The sequence below is a fragment of the Pollachius pollachius genome (assembly GCF_949987615.1).
Source record: "Pollachius pollachius genome assembly, chromosome: 18".
NCBI classification, from domain to species: Eukaryota; Metazoa; Chordata; class Actinopteri; order Gadiformes; family Gadidae; genus Pollachius; species Pollachius pollachius.
Window position 1 is genome coordinate 17440804 of NC_136951.1, and position 17998 is coordinate 17458801.

The 17998-nt window shown below is 46.8% G+C and overlaps 3 protein-coding genes across 5 annotated transcripts; 2 read left to right on the plus strand and 1 right to left on the minus strand.

Moving 5' to 3' along the window:
- On the minus strand, positions 1-12797 carry pnpla8 (patatin-like phospholipase domain containing 8). Of its 2 annotated transcripts, XM_079755358.1 has the most exons (10): positions 12721-12797; positions 10377-11591; positions 9197-9346; positions 8290-8441; positions 7277-7371; positions 6702-6873; positions 5577-5634; positions 5090-5284; positions 1452-1647; positions 1-291 (listed from the first exon to the last, which is right to left on the minus strand). In XM_079755358.1, exons 2-10 carry the CDS (start codon positions 11385-11387, stop codon positions 14-16), a joined length of 2307 nt encoding a protein of 768 aa, XP_079611484.1. In that variant the 5' UTR covers positions 11388-11591; positions 12721-12797; the 3' UTR covers positions 1-13. The 2 variants fall into 2 exon arrangements, with proteins under 2 accessions (XP_079611484.1, XP_079611485.1); XM_079755359.1 differs by lacking the exon at positions 12721-12797 and having other exon boundaries at positions 10377-11908.
- Positions 11932-12465, plus strand: akap14 (A-kinase anchoring protein 14; the record flags this gene model as incomplete). The annotated part of the gene is made up of 1 exon (XM_079755962.1): positions 11932-12465. The coding sequence occupies one exon, from the start codon at positions 11932-11934 to the stop codon at positions 12463-12465; it is 534 nt and encodes a 177-aa protein (XP_079612088.1).
- Positions 12798-14031: 1234 nt separating the features above from the next.
- LOC307089533 (peroxisomal succinyl-coenzyme A thioesterase-like) lies at positions 14032-17993 on the plus strand. 2 transcript variants are annotated; one of them, XM_079755879.1, is made up of 10 exons: positions 14032-14378; positions 14701-14800; positions 14917-15107; positions 15299-15459; positions 15735-15854; positions 15955-16037; positions 16379-16472; positions 16559-16639; positions 16960-17101; positions 17357-17993. In XM_079755879.1, the coding sequence occupies exons 1-10, from the start codon at positions 14189-14191 to the stop codon at positions 17485-17487; spliced, it is 1293 nt and encodes a 430-aa protein (XP_079612005.1). In that variant the 5' UTR covers positions 14032-14188; the 3' UTR covers positions 17488-17993. The 2 variants fall into 2 exon arrangements, with proteins under 2 accessions (XP_079612005.1, XP_079612006.1); XM_079755880.1 differs by having other exon boundaries at positions 16385-16472.
- Positions 17994-17998: the final 5 nt, after the last annotated feature.

A 17998-nucleotide genomic window follows, 5' to 3' on the forward strand; every position in this document is an offset into this window, starting at 1 on the left:
TCCTCCAATGGGCCTACAGCTTGGAGCGGGAGAAGGGCAGGCCGTCGTACATGTCCGTCTTCAGCTTGGCCCAGTCGGCCAGCCGCTGCACGGGGCCCTTGGGCGCGGCCAGCACGGCGGCGGCGCGCCGCAGCTTGGCGTCGTTGCGCAGCATGTAGCGCTCGCCCTCGCCCTTCAGGAAGTTGAGGCGCTCGCTGCGGCTCTCGTCCAGCGGCACGTCCTCCCTCAGCAGGGGGTTGAAGCGGAAGTAGGTGTCGGGCGGCAGCAGCGCGTCCAGCATGGTGTGCACCTCTGGAAGGGGGGGGGGGGGGGGTGATAGAGAGGAGAGGGGAGAGGGAGGGATGTGATTATTAACTGCATTAACATTATTAACATTATTAAGCATTTTTTTATGCTCACAAACCACATCTTTATACCGAGTTTTTATATATCTATATATTTCTATTTTTTTTACTTTTTATATATCTTTTGAGTTGGACTTTTATACTTGACCAAATTAAATTTGACCAAATTAATTTCCTTTGGCTTATTTCTTCACCTGTATGAGCCATGTAAATGATTGTTTGCCGTGGCAAAAGAAGCTGTTTTGATTGAACTGAATTAAATCGAGAGACAGAGACAGAGAGAGACAGGGAGACAGAGAGAGGGCGAGACGGGAGAAACAGAGAAAAAGAGAAAGAGAGAGGGAGACGGGAGAAACAGAGAAAAAGAGAAAGAGAGAGGGAGACGGGAGAAACAGAGAAAAAGAGAAAGAGAGAGGTGAACAAGACAGGTAGAAAGGTGACCCTGTTGGAATCCACTTGGCCTTGACGCAGTACATGAACGCAGCAAGCTGCTCGTCACTGAGAGGCTCTGCCCATCACTCTCTCTCTCCCTCCCTCCATCCCTCTTTCTACCTTAGTTTGCACCGACTGCGAATAGACCAATTCACCTGATTTACGACAGAGTCCAGAGCCATTCCGCGGTGTTGAGCCATTTAGTCCAGATGTTGTTCGCTGAGCGGCAGAGCTTATCACAGTCGACTGAACACCATCATAATAAACTAAACCGTAATAGATAAATAAGTTCAGCGATGCCCCTGTGACGGCTCAGTGAGTGGCTACAGAATCCCGGACCGATACAGATGTAATCTGAAGTCTATAAATAACCCTGGTTAATACCGGTCGCTATACAGCGTCACAGACACATCTGTCCCCCTCACACACACACACACACTCTCACTTTGACGCACACACACACGCGCGCACACTCTGGATTTGTATGGCGTCACGCATCTGTCACACACACATTACTTTCACAAACTGCTTCAAGTCTCACACACACACCATCTCATTCTCTCTCAAAACACACACACACAGACACACACACACACTCCACAACTTTCAAACACTGTTTCAAGCCTCACACACACGCACTCTCCACACACTGCTTTAAGCCCCCCCCCCGCTCACCCTCTGTGTCCGTGGCGCTGCTGATGACGTGCGTGAGCTTGGTCCGCAGGCTGGTGTACGTGGCGCTGTGCTTGCCCCCGTCGTCGTAGCGACCGGTGCCCAGCGACACCACGCACTGCAGCGGCGTGTCCGGCCACAGACACTTGCACTCGTGGATGGCCAGCGCCGTGGGGTTGTTGATCAGCAGGCCCCCGTCCTGGGGGAGGGAGGGGGAGAGGGAGGGAGAGAGTAAGAGAGAGGGGGAGGGAGTGGGAGAGCGAGAGAGAGTGGGGGGGGAGAGAGAGAGAGAGAGATGGGGGAGGGAGGGAGAGCGAGAGAGGGGGGAGACAGAGAGATGGGGGAGGGAGAGAGAGAGAGAGAGAGAGAGAGAGAGAGAGAGAGAGAGAGAGAGAGAGAGAGAGAGAGAGAGAAAGAAAGAGGAAAAAGGGAGAGGGGACGAACAAAAATCAAAAGATGCTACTTTATGATAACAGGACAAAATATTTATCATTAACATGGTGCATTTTTGCATGTCCAAATCCCAGTCTCATCGTTTGTGTACACTCTCCCACGGCTCTGTTTGGAGAGGGAGGGCTGCGAAAAGATAGGAAGAAAAAGAGAGACAAACGACAGACCAACAGACAGACAAGACAGACAGACGGAGAGACAGACCAACAGACAGTCAGACAGACAGAGAGACAGACAGACAGAGAGACAAACAGACGGACGGACAGACGGATGGACAGACCAAGAGACAGACAGACAGAGAGACAAACAGACGGACAGACAGACAGTCAGACAGACATGGAAAACCGAGAGGGAGGAGAGAGACTCATGAGGGCTCAGTGGCGACGGGGAGAACTCGGTAAATCTCCACGTTTTCATCGCAGTGACCGCTCCCATTCATGGCGTGCGTCTGTTGTTTTGATCGAGGGCTTTTATGATCGTCATAAAAGAAGGCAGAGGAAGGAGAAATTGATGGAGCTTAACTTGGACGGAGAGCGGGAACAGCGGACCCTTGCCTGAAGGCAAACACAACGTGGATAATCTGTTGCATTAAAAAGCCAGAGATATATGGCCTTGAAAAGCCTTGAAGAGTGGGTTCAAAACGTTCAGCTCTGGAAAGCTCAGTCATCAAATGACAAGCAAACTAATGTATGACCATGTGGCCAAGAGCGTTACACAGGATCAGTAGGAAGGCCTCAGCATACCAGTGCAATTATGAGTTTAGCACGTAAGTAGGGAGACAGACACACACACACACAGACACACACAAATGGGTTTGTCTGGCTGTCTGTCTGTATATGTGTGCTGTCTGCTAGAGACGTGGCAAATAAGACAGGGAGATTGATTAAGGTTGACGGTTCGATTCACTGCAGTATGCCTGTGTGTGACTTCCTCCAACCACAGCGAGAATTCCTCTGTTGGTTGACGTGTGTGTGTGTGCGTGCGCTGGTCCGAATGGCACACTCCTCTTGAGAAATACCACCATGGGTCCTGAAAACTAGAGGTGGGGTGCGAGCCGTGGGCGGCAATGGTAGCATAGACCGTGGGACAGAACCACACGTGCGTGGCCAGAGAACGGGTCCGATAGTCAGGGAGGAATTGCCCAGTACGCCCTGGAGACCTGAAACGCAGCGTCCGGTGACCTTTGTAAAAAAACACTGAAGCCCCGTCTCTTCATCTAGGCATTGCGATAGACCTGCTTCCATTCCTGCTTCTGTTTGGTGTTGTTGATCTGACCCTCATTTCTTATGAAAGGTTAAGGTCATTGATTGAGGTTTAAATTCAAAATGAGCATATACATTTGCGGCAAGCAAACACAAAAAAAACATCGAGCAAACTTTCATCGTGGTCCTGTTGTTTAAATGAAAGGATGAAAGGGGGTCCAAATGAAAGTTATTGATCATAAGCCACTGATCATATTATGACACAGATGTAGCACAAATATAGTTAACTGAGACGTTTTGAACGTCCAGGCATCCAGTAGAATAGGAATATCATCGCTATTGCACTAGTGTTTCAGCAAAACCAGTGGAATTTCTCTTCTTTATTTTTTTATCTCTGTAACTGGTTACCCACCACAATATATGGAAATGGCCTGTTAGAAGATGGGCATCCGCTAACATATAGAGGCGCAGTTGAGGGTAAGCCCTCTGTCCAATCAGAGTTTAGGCCAGCCAGAGTGCCTCAAACAACCTGTACATTCCTTCCCTGACTCAAAGGGACCGGGGGCTGCAGGCTGCATCCAATGCCCAGAAAAGAGTTAAGCCATTGGGTTGAAAAGCCCGCTGGTGAGGTCCGGCGCAGGGTCCCAGAGCAGTAAATAGGGCAGTGTGAGCATTGAAGATTAGGGCTGGTAATTAAGGTATCTAGGGGAGAAAGGGGGTGCTCAATTAGACCAACTATCCCACCAGGAGCTAGCATCACAGAGGGGGAGTTTAAGCCTTCTGTGTTAGCGGCGAAAGCTGGCCGTTAATGACTGAGGCCTGAAATCAACTCTAACAAATATAACAACTCACTCTGAATGGCTCCCTAAAGATGAAATGGTCAAGCAGGAAGGAATTAGAGTTTGGACATTGCTTGGACATCTGAATCTATTTCTTTCTTGCTCGCTATCCATCTTTCTTCTTTCTTTTTTTTTTTTGTTTCAGGGTCAAACTAAAGGTTTATTAGCAACCAAAAATAATTAGATTAAATGACAAAGAATAGAAAGTGAGCGAGAGCGCGAGAGAGAGAGAGAGAAGACCACAACAACAGAAGGAAGGTGATCCGTTTTATTCCTCCTGTAATACCCCTCTAAAGAAATAGTCCTATTTTATTCAAGGCACTACTTACATTTTGGCATATTCTGCTGATCTTTGCATTCCTTGTTGGAGTTGTGTATAAATGATGATTTCATATTTTATGTTATAAAGTAGGCACTACTGTTTTATTTGTTTCCATGTACCGCTTGAAGCCCTGCTATCCATGTTGTTAACTATTGTAAACATTATTAAAACAAATGGATGCATCGAAGTCAAACGGCACCGAACTGCACTGAACCATGACACCAGAATATCGTATCTAGAAATGATCCAGAATACATTCACGTCTGTACTTCCTATGACTAATAGTCGAAGGACGAAGATGAATTCCTTGAACATGACGGACTATGAAGATCAATAGAGCAATCCAAGTAATTTGTATTCATGGTTATATAAAAGGTTCGATTTCTCCAGGAATCCCTTGGGCAAGGAATTTTTACAGGGATATTGATGACAGTGTTGCCCTTCATCAGCTCTGCTAGCAGCTAAAACTTGGCCCGCCTCTCGTGCAACATATAACAGGACACAGTAACACCACATCATCGTTTAACCAGGATTATTCATGTTAAACCCCCATAGGAATATATTAGAGGGATGAGCACAAACATATGGTCATCTTCTCTGCTGAAGTATTTTAGTGGGCCTGTTAAAGCGTAGATAGATTACTTGGATGTTTGGAAATATTTTACTCAACAAAATGTATTCATGCGAAGGCATTCATGTTGCAATTTTGAAATATTTTCCTGTTAATTTATGGTTGTAGCCTGTGGCCCACTGATGTAAGCATACAGAATGCGAAAACATTGTCACTTCATTTTACTTTTCTTTTTTATAGTCAACTTCAAACCATACCTGGTGAAGGTCTTTTCCTAGGACGAACTCCTGGAAGTATCCCGGAGCAGCCGATGACGCCCGGATGGCTTGCCACATCTTGTGCTTGCAGTCGCCGAGGTAGTGGGACCGCATCCCGGGCAACAGCCGGTAGTTGCGGAACACGTAGGCCTTCAGCGGCAGCCCTCTGTTCACAATGGTGCTCACTGCTGACACCTAGTGGCGGCACGACGCAACAGACATGAAGATGCAATTAGCGCCTGATGAAATTCATTGTTATTGCATAACAATGAATTAACAGTGAATGCATAACAGTGAATTAAAGAACAAGAAGGGAGGATCTATATTTTCTATATGTTTGTATTCATTAAAATGTCATTATTTATTTTCTTCTTTTGTAGTGTTGAGCAACTGCCTTGCAATGTGGGTTATATAAAGTTATGTACTTCGGTCTATACATCAATCATTTTACATTCTTAATAGTATATATGAGTGGGTATCAGCTTACTTTAGGACAGTTGGGACCCCTGGCGCTTTCAACCATTAGTCCCTCGCCCATTCTTTCCCTGAGGAGAAAAACAAAAACCTCAACAAGGCTGCTATTTTTTTCCAAAAGATCGTTCACCAATTAAGAATAGAAAAGGAGACAGCGGGCATGATGATCGCTAAATTAAATAGACAAGAGGGGGGGAAAGAAAAGGAGACATCAAGGAAGCAAAGGAGGAAGATTGAGGCCGGTGAGTGTAGTGGCTAGTGGCAGTAAGGGTTCCCATTCTGACGAAAAGTTCTGGGTTCGATTCCCTTACTTCACAGTCTAACCTATAGACATCCTTGAACAAGATGCCCTAACTTAACGCCGATCTGCACTTTAACGACCAGTATATAAAATCACAGAGTCACTTTAGAAGAGAAAAGAGAAGGCTAGAACAGCACTCTAAATTGCCTTCTTACTTATGAAAGGAATATAATTAGTGTTGTGCATCTTAGTTTTGTTTTTTTTTGTATCCTACATCATGATACTTTGCCTGGAAAGGTTGCGGTTCCCTTAGTTGGATGCAATTGTCGTGTTGGCTGTGGTTACCTATAATTAACCCCATCTGTGTATATTGATTGTGCAATTACCAGAATACCCGATGAAGAAGGTTGTCTTGCCCGAAACATCCATCTGGCAATATTAAAAACTCAAATCGGGGTGCTGTCCTGGCCTTACTTTTGTTATTATTACTACATTACGCTTGCAGCAGCCAGTCGTCAAGGTCTAATAGCGAGTTGAGCGCGTTGAGCCTTATATTAAAGGGGACATATTATACCACCAGGTGTGAGTGTGATTAGCCGTTACAAGCCATTTTGCAAATGTGCAGCTTCTAACATCACGCGTGTCCACCTCGATGTGCGACGAATAGATGAGCAACGTTTGGTCGATTGGGTAGGCCGGTAGACTAATCTATCCATCATACATCTAGGTGGACACGCCCACTTGTGATGTCAGAAGATGCACATTTTCAAAACGGCTTGTAATGGCTAATCATACTCAGACCTGGTGGTATAATATGTCCCGTTTAAATAACAATACAAGTAAAACAGTGATTGAGAAGGAGAACCACAGCCCCAGGGAGGGAACGGCCGAACTGACTTGAGGATGTTCTCCCACACTTGGCTGTCGTAGAAGGCGTGGCTCCAGCCCATCTTCACCGTGCCCACGATGACGTTCTGCTTGAAGACGTCCGAGCCCAGCTTGCGGTACATCTCCTCACACTCGTCCAGGGGGATCTGGAACACCCCCAGCATGAAGGCCAGGATGGCTCCTGGGGGGGGGGGTTGGACAGACGGACAGACGGAGAGAAAGACAGACAGTCAGACCAACAGACAGAGAGGAACCAGGAGCTTCAGAAACAATCGGCAGACAAGAGTCCACTACGAGTACATAGGTGTCCCTGTCAGTAAACATACTTGGAGCCCAATGTTAAGATGACCTTTAATGATTAATTGGTTGATTTATGTGCAGGTTATTTAGCTCCCCAACCCCATCATTTATTAACAATAAAACCCCAACAATGCCAAAGTAAGGTCAAAATTTGAGGTCTGCAATTGGGTCATGGTCAAGTACGACAACGAAAGCCTTGAGATAAGCACAGATATCGTCCTTCCATTATTCACAGATAGTGAAAAACGGAGAGGGACGGTGGCCTTTAGGTTCAGAGGGTTTACCTGTGCTGACTCCACAGATGTAATCGAACAGTTGATGGATTGGTTTTCCAGTAAGCTCCTGTAGCTTATGTAAAGTCTGGAGCGCCATCAGGCCCCTGTAGCCAACACAATAACAAAGTCAGTAATAAGTACAAAATGTCTTCTCAGCTGTATGATTCTTCTGCATAAGTATTTCACTTCTTTTTATTCAGGTTTCATTCCACGGTAATCACCTGTGGGCTGCAGGTTATACTCTTTAAGATGCTTGTTTGCTGTTGTTTCTTCCCTAGTTTCCCATATCAGATTTATTTTCATATAGATGATGGATTATTAGAATCTTATCTAAAGCCTAATGCCGAGACGATCTTAGATCTGGGTGAACTGGGCGGATTTGCTTCAATGAATTGTGTTGCTGGAGGTCGTGGATCTGTAAGTGCATTATCTCCCGACACAAACTAGGCCAGCCGTAGTTAACTGCACCCAAGATTATCTAGTCCCTTCTGAGTAACAGATTAGCAGAGATTACGTAATCAACCTCAGGTTACAGATCACCTCCCTGCAGCATGATTAACTCATCTCTGCCTCTACTCTTTTTTACGCCCCCCCCCCCTGATCCTATCAGAGCCCTTAGCCCTTTGAATTCATAAGTCTTGATCTGGGGAGCTTGTCCAATAGGCCCCTGGAGAATATGTCCCGCCTCCGAGGCTCTGGTTCATGTCTATGGGAAATAGCATGGCTTTTTAAAACAATTTCGTACATAACAAACTCTGTAGGTGGCGAAGGAGTAAAAGCTGGGTCACGGTTTGAACTACACACTTTTTCCATCTAGTTTCCACTGGGTTTAGGGGATTTTCGGTGCCGTTAAAGTAGCAAACGATTATTAATGCTACTTCAACGGCAATCTAAAAACCCAGTCGAAACTAGACGGACAAAGTGTTTGTCATGTACCATCATTCTAAAGCCCCGCGTATTTCCTATGGAATATTGACCGAAGGAAGGCGGGACTTATTCTTCAGAGGTCCAATCGCGTTCACCTGGTCCCGCCTCCGTCGATGGTCAGCAACCGGATGCCCCGCCCCCTGACCGGGTCGGTGTAGCCCACCAGCGCCAGCGCCTCCCTGACGGCCGCCTGGAGGGGTGGGTCGCTGGCCTGCCGCAGCCGGAGCAGGCGGGGCAGGGCGCGCTCCTGGAGGGGGAGGGGGGGTCGTGAGAGAGGGAGAGGGAGGGGTTCAACTCAGGGGTTCAGCGCGTCAACGCCAAAGCATCTGCACAGCGGCTGAATAGAGTGGCTTGTTTTATGGAAAGGAAACACAGAGGAGGGCTATTCGTGGATGAGAGAAACAAAAGGAAAGCACTAAACCGCAGTTGTTTCGCTCGTTTTATGCCTTTGCATGGACTCAAATTAGAGCAGGGTTGTTTCGTGGGTAAAATAATGTCCCGGAACTCAATGTGGAACCTAGTTCCTGCGGTGAGACACAACTAGTTCCCCAGAGGTTCCTAGTTCATGGGTAAAGTTCCTGCGGTGGAAACAAGGCTTAAGTCTCTTTTGACAAACATTTAGAGAATATCTGTTTTGAGTTCACTGCGGTGAGTTCATTGAGTTGAGTGATTAGCCTTTACACTGCTCCTGCCTAACATACTGTGTAACCAATCTGGGCATCTCTTCCTTGATTGGTTCAGCTCATTCATCTTGCCTGTCAATCACAGGTTCGGGAAATGCAACACTTAGCATTGGCAGAGAAACGTAGGATGAGATGGCGCAGAGAAGAAGGGGACTTTTTCTTCGGCCCTCCATGCTCTCATCTGATCTCTCTTGACAACTCTCAAATCATACCTACAGCGCCTTTAATTCTCCACTTAAAACAAAAAAACGACGGCACTGACTAAATTGACAACGGCGTCAACAACTGCTTTTGCCCAACACTAACAGCGCACGCGTACCTTGACCGCCACGCCGCGGGTCTCTGGGAACTCCAGGAGATGGCGGCTGAGCTCCTCCACGCGGCCAGTCAGCAGCCTGACGTCGGTGACCCTCTGCAGGCCCTTCACCAGCGCCCGGGTGCGGTTGTCCACGCTCACCCTGGCGATAATCTGGGGGAGGAGGGGGAGGAGGAGGAGACAGACTGAAGGGCTGATTATGGTCCCGGGTTCACGCAACGCAAGGAGCTTACCTCCTTGCGGACCCTCCTTGCGTCTACCGCAAAAGGGCCTGACGGGCGCCTCCCAAAAATTGGAGCCTTCCGTCGAGGCGACGCAGCAGCAAGGGCTGCGATTGGTCTGCTTTCTAAAACCCGACGCAGAACCATAAAGGTTCACAACTGCGTCGAAGCGTCTGCGGGGGCATTGGGTTGCGTGAACGTGGGACCATAATCAGCCCTTCGCTACGACTATCCGAGCTCCGACTCCTCAGATCCAGATGAAACGCAGTTGGAAATGATGTACAATCAACCATGTTTCTATTAATAGTATATAGCGTTTAAAGAAGACACCCAGGCAGGCTAGGGGGTTCTACCCCTGTCCAAAAGGTACCAGGTTTGATCCCCAAGATGCACAGCCAATTTGTAGGCAGTAGGCCTCCTTGAGCAAACCAAACCCCTACCTGCTCCTTAATAATGTGTATGGGAAATCTCTACATTTCTTTGAATAAAAGGGTCTGCCTCATAAGCAAATTGTAGTATTGATAATAATCAAAATGAAATCGACATCTTTGGAATTAATATCATCAAGACGTTCTGTTTTTCTGAAGGTTTCTTCTTTTCATCAAGCGGATCATCTGATAATTTACATTTACTTTTTGGAATTTATCAGCCAACGGATAAACAATCTATAGTGACTTACAAGTGAGACTGAAAACAAATCAAAGCATACACCAAAGTTGGGAGGTAGTGCAAACCAAATTCCACATGCTGCACAACCTCCATAGGACTGAACAGCTGCCCACTTCCCTGCGCATTCTTCACTACTTCCCAATTTTCCACGGCGGATTTAGGGACGGGTGTCGCACATTAGCACCCGCTGTAAGCACTATGATACTTGTTTTGGATAGCTGTTCTGTTTGTCTACGTACACAGTCTCTGTCCCTATCAAATAAACCACAAATAAATAATGTCATCGGCCTTACCTTCTCTCTCTGAGTCAGCAGCAGCTTCCTGGTGCTCTCCTCCTCCTCCTTCTCCTTCTCCACCTCCTCCTCCTCCTCCTCCTCCGTCTTCTTCTTCCCCTTCTCCACGGCCTCCCCGGGGTCCCGCCCGTTCTCCTTCTCGACTGCGATGCTCTTGGCCTCCACGCGGAACTTGGGCACGAGCGGTGCGATGTAGCTGCCCACGAAGGCCTGCATGCTGGGCGTGGGGTAGGACAGGTACTGGGTGAAGCCCTTCTTGGCAGAGGTAGCGGTCGGTGGCGGAGCTGGAATCGGCGAAGCGTTCTCCGTCAGTGGAGTCCCCTTGCCAGGCGGAGGAGGAGAGGGTGGGCCAGAGGAGGGGGGAGCATCGAGGGGTTCCTTGGGCTTGGATTGGCCTGCGACAGGGACGGCGAGGGGAATGTGTTCTACGGCCGTCTCGGGCGTTCGGTGGTGGTGGGGGTGATCGCAGACGTGGTCCACATGCTGTCGTTGTTGTTGCTGCTGCTGCCGTTGTCGCTTTTGCTGTCCTTCTGTACCGTCCCCCTGTTCGTCCGCGCCGACGCTAAAGTAGCTGTTGATGTGCTTGGCGAACGTGTTGTAGGTCTCGTCCACGTTGGCGGAGATGGTCGACGGGTGAAACAGCTGCAGCGTCTGCTTGGCCACGGAAGAGGCGGACGGCGGGGAGCCGGCCGCGGACGCGTCGCCGGCACTCGCCGAAGGGGCCGAGCCGGTCTTGGGGGAGGTGGCCACATAAGGCTCCTCTTTGTCAGGTTGCCGCTGGGACTCTCCTTCTACACGCATGTCCTGGTCCGACCCGGGTGCCGTCACGCTGGTCTGGGCGGCGCTGGAGGAGGAGGTGGGGCTGGGGGGTTGCACGTTGACCCGAACCTCGCCCGCATTGGATCCGTCGCCCGTTGAGCTACCGAGCCGTAAGCGGGAGAGCTTGGAGATCAGATCCTTGCTGCCGACCACTCGGGAGACGCTGTCGAGTGTGCTCCTGATCCGGGACATGCGTCTCGGGACTGGAAGGTCCTCCGTTGGGTGATACACCTACTAGTACCCCTCTCTGGGCTTGGGATTCCTATGTAGAGTGATGTACCATTCTCTTGGGCACTCTTGCAGGGGCTAGAGCTGATTTATTAGTACAATCGTGGAGGAAATATCTATAAATATAAATGTCTTATATTAATATATATGTTTGAGCTGTCCTGGTATCTGAAAAAGAATGAATTAGAAAACAGTCAAGAATTGGAGCAGTGAAAACGCAGACGGTTCAGACTGTTATTTGGACATCAAGATAAACTGAAGAGAGGCCCGACAGAGGGCCCTGCCTCCCTGGTTGCCATGGTGACACTTCAACACAACACTCAACCAATCAACAGTAGGTAACCTACTGGCCCCGTCAAAACAACGACAACAACAGGATCACATGTTCACTCTAACCTGAACGTTACTTATTGATTAAACGGAGCCAAAGATCGGGTCTTTCGGTTTCTTCAATCCACTGGATCAGAAAGTAACTAGAATAAATACCGGGGAGCGACAGTAGGACACGATGGAGGAGGACAGACCGTCGTCCAACACGAGCCTAAGGGCGGAGGAACTGGTGACGGTGGTTCTGGAGAGAGCCCACAGGGCCGTGATGAAGGACCTCGACGGCCAGATGAACACCACCCAGGAGGTGCACCCCCCGGGTCAGAACATGGACTGGGTGTCTTGTAGGGACTTCAGCGTGGAGCTCGGCCGGAGACAGATCAGGGAGTACATCAGCACTTGGCGGCTGAGTTCCCGCTGGCTCCTCAACCTGGTGTTCCTGGAGACCATCGAGGAGGAGCACCACAGCCTCCACCGCTACAGGGCGCGGTGGAGCATCCCGACCCGCCAGTCGCCCGTCCCGAGAGACACCGCCTCGGTCTACTTCTCCGTGCGGCTTTCGAGATTCAGGCCTCAGACTGAACGGGTGGAGGTGTGCTACACCCTAGAGTCCAACCAGCTGGTGCACATGGCGGGACAGACTGCGTTCAGGGAGAAGTGGCTGGAGGACGTGGTCCACAGCAAGGCGCTGCTCAGACGGGCGGTGGACTTCTAGACTTCTAGACCCAGTCAATCGATCACCGCTTTCACATTTTATGAAGAACGACTTTGATCGTTTGAAGGGTTGTTGTTTAATCTGATATTAATGTCATGCATGCCAATCGTGTCGTCTTCATTGGTAACGTTAGGCGGCGTTAGTCAACATCTAATGTTCGTTCCAAGCTGTGTTTTGACTTATTGACATGTATTTTTTACCGGTTAAACGGGTTAAGTGAAGAGCTATTTAAATAGAAAAGGACTTGACCCTTACCTTTAGAAAACGAGAGTATCGTATCCTATTTCTAAATGCTTTCCTCGTCCAGTTACTGTTTTGGTAGACGTAAAGAGGAAGTGACGTATGTGCGGTGTGGCCGGACAACTTCCGGTTTCTAGATATATTAGTTTCAAATACTTTTTATTATTATCAGTTGCATGCAGCGCTTAACTATTGTTCTTCTTCGGTTTTATTCTGTCTATCTTTCTTTCTTTCTTTCTTAACCAATCAGATGGCTCGGAAAATCGAATTGCTTTCGACCAATCAGATCAGTAGCAAACATTAATCATTCCATATGGATGCAGTTGGATATTAATAGTAATAAAAGTATGCATTATTAATTATGCCTACATCGAACACATGCTACATGCTTGCTCTCTCTCTCTCTCTCTCTCTCTCTCTCTCTCTCTCTCTCTCTCTCTCTCTCTCTCTCTCTCTCTCTCTCTCTCTCTCTCTCTCTCTCTCTCTCTCTATCTCTCTCTCTCTCTCTCTCTGAACCAATTAATTTATATTATTTATATGTATGCACATTAAGTACATATGAGACAAGAATATGGGTAATTTGTTCTTCCTTATGCCTACTTCAAAATGTTTGGTCTGATCCTCAAAATACATAATTTCCATTTTGAGTTCAAAGTAAATAATCTCCAGAAGGACGGGGTCACACTTAAACTAGGACTTTGTACACATACGCCACGTTATACCAATAAAGAGGCAAGAAAATATGATGCAATGTAACCTAATATTTCTGTTGCTACAACCCCGAAATAATAATAATAATATTAATATTCATAATAATAATCTTCATAAACGTTATTGAAACCACTAGAATCAATGTTGCTAAATCTCAATTGGCATTATAATGTCATCCCCTTAATTTAGCACGGCAGAATATGCCATGAATAGAAAGCACTCTTACTCTATTCCCACGTGTTGTATAGAGTAGGAATGCTTTCTATTCATGCGACCCTGACCTATGTGTATTATATATGTATGTTATTTCCGTGTCCATTACTAATTAACTTGAGCTACTTCCAAATTAGTCACTTTAACCAAGTTGCAAAGGCCCATCGGTACTAAAATGAACAGTCAGCAGCGTTCAAGTTGTCTTGTTGTGTAGGGCACTTGACATGTTTGAAACAGAATTCAATATTACACTGTTGACCTTATATTATGGTGATCTTTAGGCCTATTGGGGATTTGTTACAGCGACATTAGCCATTGCGCATGCGTAACATGTAGCAATTCTAAACTCGGTCTCTGACAGCAGGGACACTCAGTGCTCGAACAAAAGACATTTATTGATCATTTACCCACAATCTTATGCGTGGTTACTGCCCTTTATTTCTTACAGCTCAATAAAACCCGTTTTGTAGTATCTTGTCCTTTTTCGATCTCGACTTTCGTAACTTCCCAGTGGACTAGTTTTCTCTACTGCCGGCGTTACCTCTCGGGAAATAACTTCATGGCAGGGACTATTGCTATGTTGTCTGTTCATCCCTCACGGGGACTCGTGGACGAAAAGTTCAGAGTGGAGGTGGAGAATCTCCCCCCTGCATGCCCAGTGACTCTGCACTGCCTCCACCGCTCCGAGGACCAAGATTACTGGGAAGCCTTCGGGCATTACTGCAGCGACCACAGCGGAACGGTGAATGGTATGTTCCCCTTTATTCTACTGAACGACCACAACGGGGCAGTGAATGGTAGGTTCCATTCCGCTCAAGTCCCATGGTCTATTGCTGCACCGTGAATAACCAGAATAAAGAGGTTATTTTCTCCTTGCACAAATGGTGAATTAGAAACAGTCACATTGTAGCTGTCATTGTTACTCTCCATGTTTGTTTTTGAGCCGGTTATACATCTATACTTAATATCCTGTTATACCACTTTTATAAACAAACACTTTTATCCATAATATTGTAGCTTTAGCTAATTGTTTATCCTCGAAGACACAACTGACACCCACTTTTTGTGAAGTGTCTGAAGATGAAAGTTCCGGGGGAACTTATAGCGGGAGTGAATGTATGGGACTGCTGTGGAGTATGCGACCCGTTCCAGGCAGTAGAAGGGGGCTAAGGTAGGTCCACCATCAACACAATCAATGATGAAGGGATCCTAATGCATTGTTATTTATTGTAATAATATGTAATTAATATTGCCGTCTGTTTTGTCATTTACACCGCTGTGATTTAGGTTGAGAAAGACGCGAGTTGACGTCCCAATGACGCTGCTCATATCGGTGTACAGAGGTCACCTGACCGCGGGCTTCAGAGAGCTGCCTCCCGTGGCCTCCGTGGTAGCGGAGAGGTGGTACATGGCGCCCGGCGTCAAACGCATCGCAGTCGAGGACCGAGGAGTCGTTGGCACTTTCTTCATTCCTCCGGGTATAATGTGTGTGTGTGTGTGTGTGTGTGTGTGTGTGTGTGTGTGTGTGTGTGTTTATGTGTGTGTGTGTAGGACTAGATCAACTTTACGACCCTGTGTTCAATAAATACAGAAAGCAATATGCACTTCACTGGTGAGATTCACTGGGTTTATAGAAGTTTCTCTCTCTCTCTCTCTCTCTCTCTCTCAGGCCCCGGGCCCTTCCCCGGTGTGATGGACATGTGGGGTGGGGGAGGGGGACTGGTGGAGTACCGCTCAGCCCTGCTCGCGTCCCACGGTTTCGCGTCCATGGCCCTCAAATACATCGACCCCGGGGACAATCCCACAGATACGGCGATGGGCTACTTTGAGGTGCTGCACGTGTCTGTACTTGTGTGGCCGGTATCAAGGGGCAAGAGTCCAAGGGATTGAACTCTGAACCTACTTGGACTGGACAGTGTTTAATACCTCCCCTCAGTATTCGTATTACGGTGATTTATATTGGGGAAGGCCAAAGGATAGTCCAGTTGTTCAGATGTTTGAGTCCCAGCTGAAAGCTTTCGATGACCAAGTGTCTTGTTAAATGACTTCATAGCTAATTCAGTACATTTTATTCGTTCCTCATTCATGTTCCGTTTTATACTCAGACAGCATTTCAGATCATCCAAGACCACCCGCAGGTTATCACTGACCTGGTGGGCATTCTTGGCCTTTCCTTTGGCACATCAGTGGCCCTGACTGTAGCCGCTTACTCCAAGATCAGCAGAGTAAGAATTGAATGGATATATCTCACACATTTTCATGATGACACATCCTGTATTTCATTACCCATAGTGACTTTGTTTTTACACTTTGTTTTATCCTTAGCCTCGTTGCTGTGTTTGTATCAGCGGCAGTCATGCCTTCCCAATAACCACACCCATGGATCTATTAGCAGAGGCAAGGGTTAGGTGGGTCACCTGACACGTAGCATTATTAAAGGGTCCCTGTTGTACCACAGTCTACCCAGCCACTGGTGACATCACAAGTGGGAGTTTCCACTAAGAAGTATGATAGATAGATCTGAAACCCCCGGTCACGTCCCTGGTGGACTGTACCAATGGGTAGGCCGGGGTTGGATCCATCCATAATGCATTTTAGTGCACACTCTCACTTTTGATGACAGATTTGACCTCACTTGTTTGAGGCTGGGAAACTAGGGGCCCCTTAATTTCAACTTTGCATGTACAACGGCTCCAAAGTCCAGTGTAATCGTAATGCTGAGATCGACCGCCTGTCCCCCTCCCTCAAGGAATAGAGAGAAAGTTGGGAAGGATGAAGAAAATAACGTGATATGGAGAAACATAATTCTACCGATCCCCACAGACCCGGCCTTGAAAGTTGACGTAGGTGCTTTAAAACACTGTTTCCAACTCACGCACTAAGGAATACGACATTCATTGTAAGGGCTCTGATGGACTCTCTCCGCCAGGTGGGAAGAATTGAGTGTCCGCTGCTGCTTGTCAACGGAGACGATGATCAGAACTGGGCCACTACGGAGTCTGCAGAAGATGTGAGTTCACACACACTTACGCCTGATTTCCACAGGTGGAAATCAGGCGTAAGACTTCAGATGCTAAGCACATTGTAAAAATCTAACCAAACGTATCTCATGTACATCAAAAAATGTATGGATTTATGATGTTGATTATGCACTCACCTTACTTTTCTAAGCCATGTTTAAAAGCCAACCAAATCCACTAAATGTACGAAACAAAAAGTATGGTTTCATGAGGATAGATATAAATATTATATATGTACATAAGAATCTGACTAACTAGTTTGCGATTATTTTAGAAGCTATTGTTTATGGAGCCATTTCTGCCCTTTCAGATGGCCAACATGATGTCTGTTGCTGGCAACAAACACCTGCTGACGACGCTGACGTACCCCAAAGCCGGTCATCTTATTGAGCCCCCCTTCACCCCACACATCAGGGCCAGCAACTTCATCGTTCAACATACCAGAAAGAAAGGTGAGCTTGCGCGGACATGCTAAACATAACCTGCTGTGCTCATGCAGTACCTACAATTTTTAGGGATATAAGTATCTGCTGAATGACTCAGTAATAGTTATGTATTGAAATAAAATATATTATCAGCTACTTGAGAAAAGAAAAGTAAGGATATGTTGCTTTTAAGTAACCAATAATACCTTTGTCAATAACAATCATGTTGAGGTGAGTGGGGTGTTTATTTTGTGTGTGTTTGTACCTCTGTGTGTTTTGTAGTCATAATGCTGTGGGGAGGAGAGCCCAAAGGTCATGCAGTTGCCCAAGAAGATTCTTGGAAGAGGATCTTAAACTTCTTGAAGGAGCATCTGTGCATCGAACCCACCCTGGCTCCCCAGGCCAAACTATGAGTGTGTCACACACACACACACACACACACATCCAAAATGAAGGGACCTTTTTTTTTGACATTCAAATATATACACGTATGAAGCACGAAATGGTCAAGATGTGAGCCCGAAACTAATAATATGAATCCAACTATGGGCCATAGGTATCGTATTCAACTCAAGTAAAACAATAACATCCGGGTGGCATGTAGACCAAACGTCCGGATTGGTCGATTTAAATGCGCCCTTGTTATGTATTGGTTATCATTCAAGCGTCTGTGTACTTTGATTGTTCCAGGTAAATGCAAAACAAATGAACAACAAAATGTTAATATTTGGTTTTCGTAATATAATATAAATGTTATTGAAATCGTTCGATAAGATACAGTTTAAGATAAAGTTTAATAAAAATAGCAAGAAAAAAAGTCTGTTAATGTTTGTTTACAGATTGATCCAACCTAGTAACAAAGTTTAAGTTGCAATGATAAATTTAAAAAAATTAAAGATAGACAAAAAGGGCTATTTAAATTTT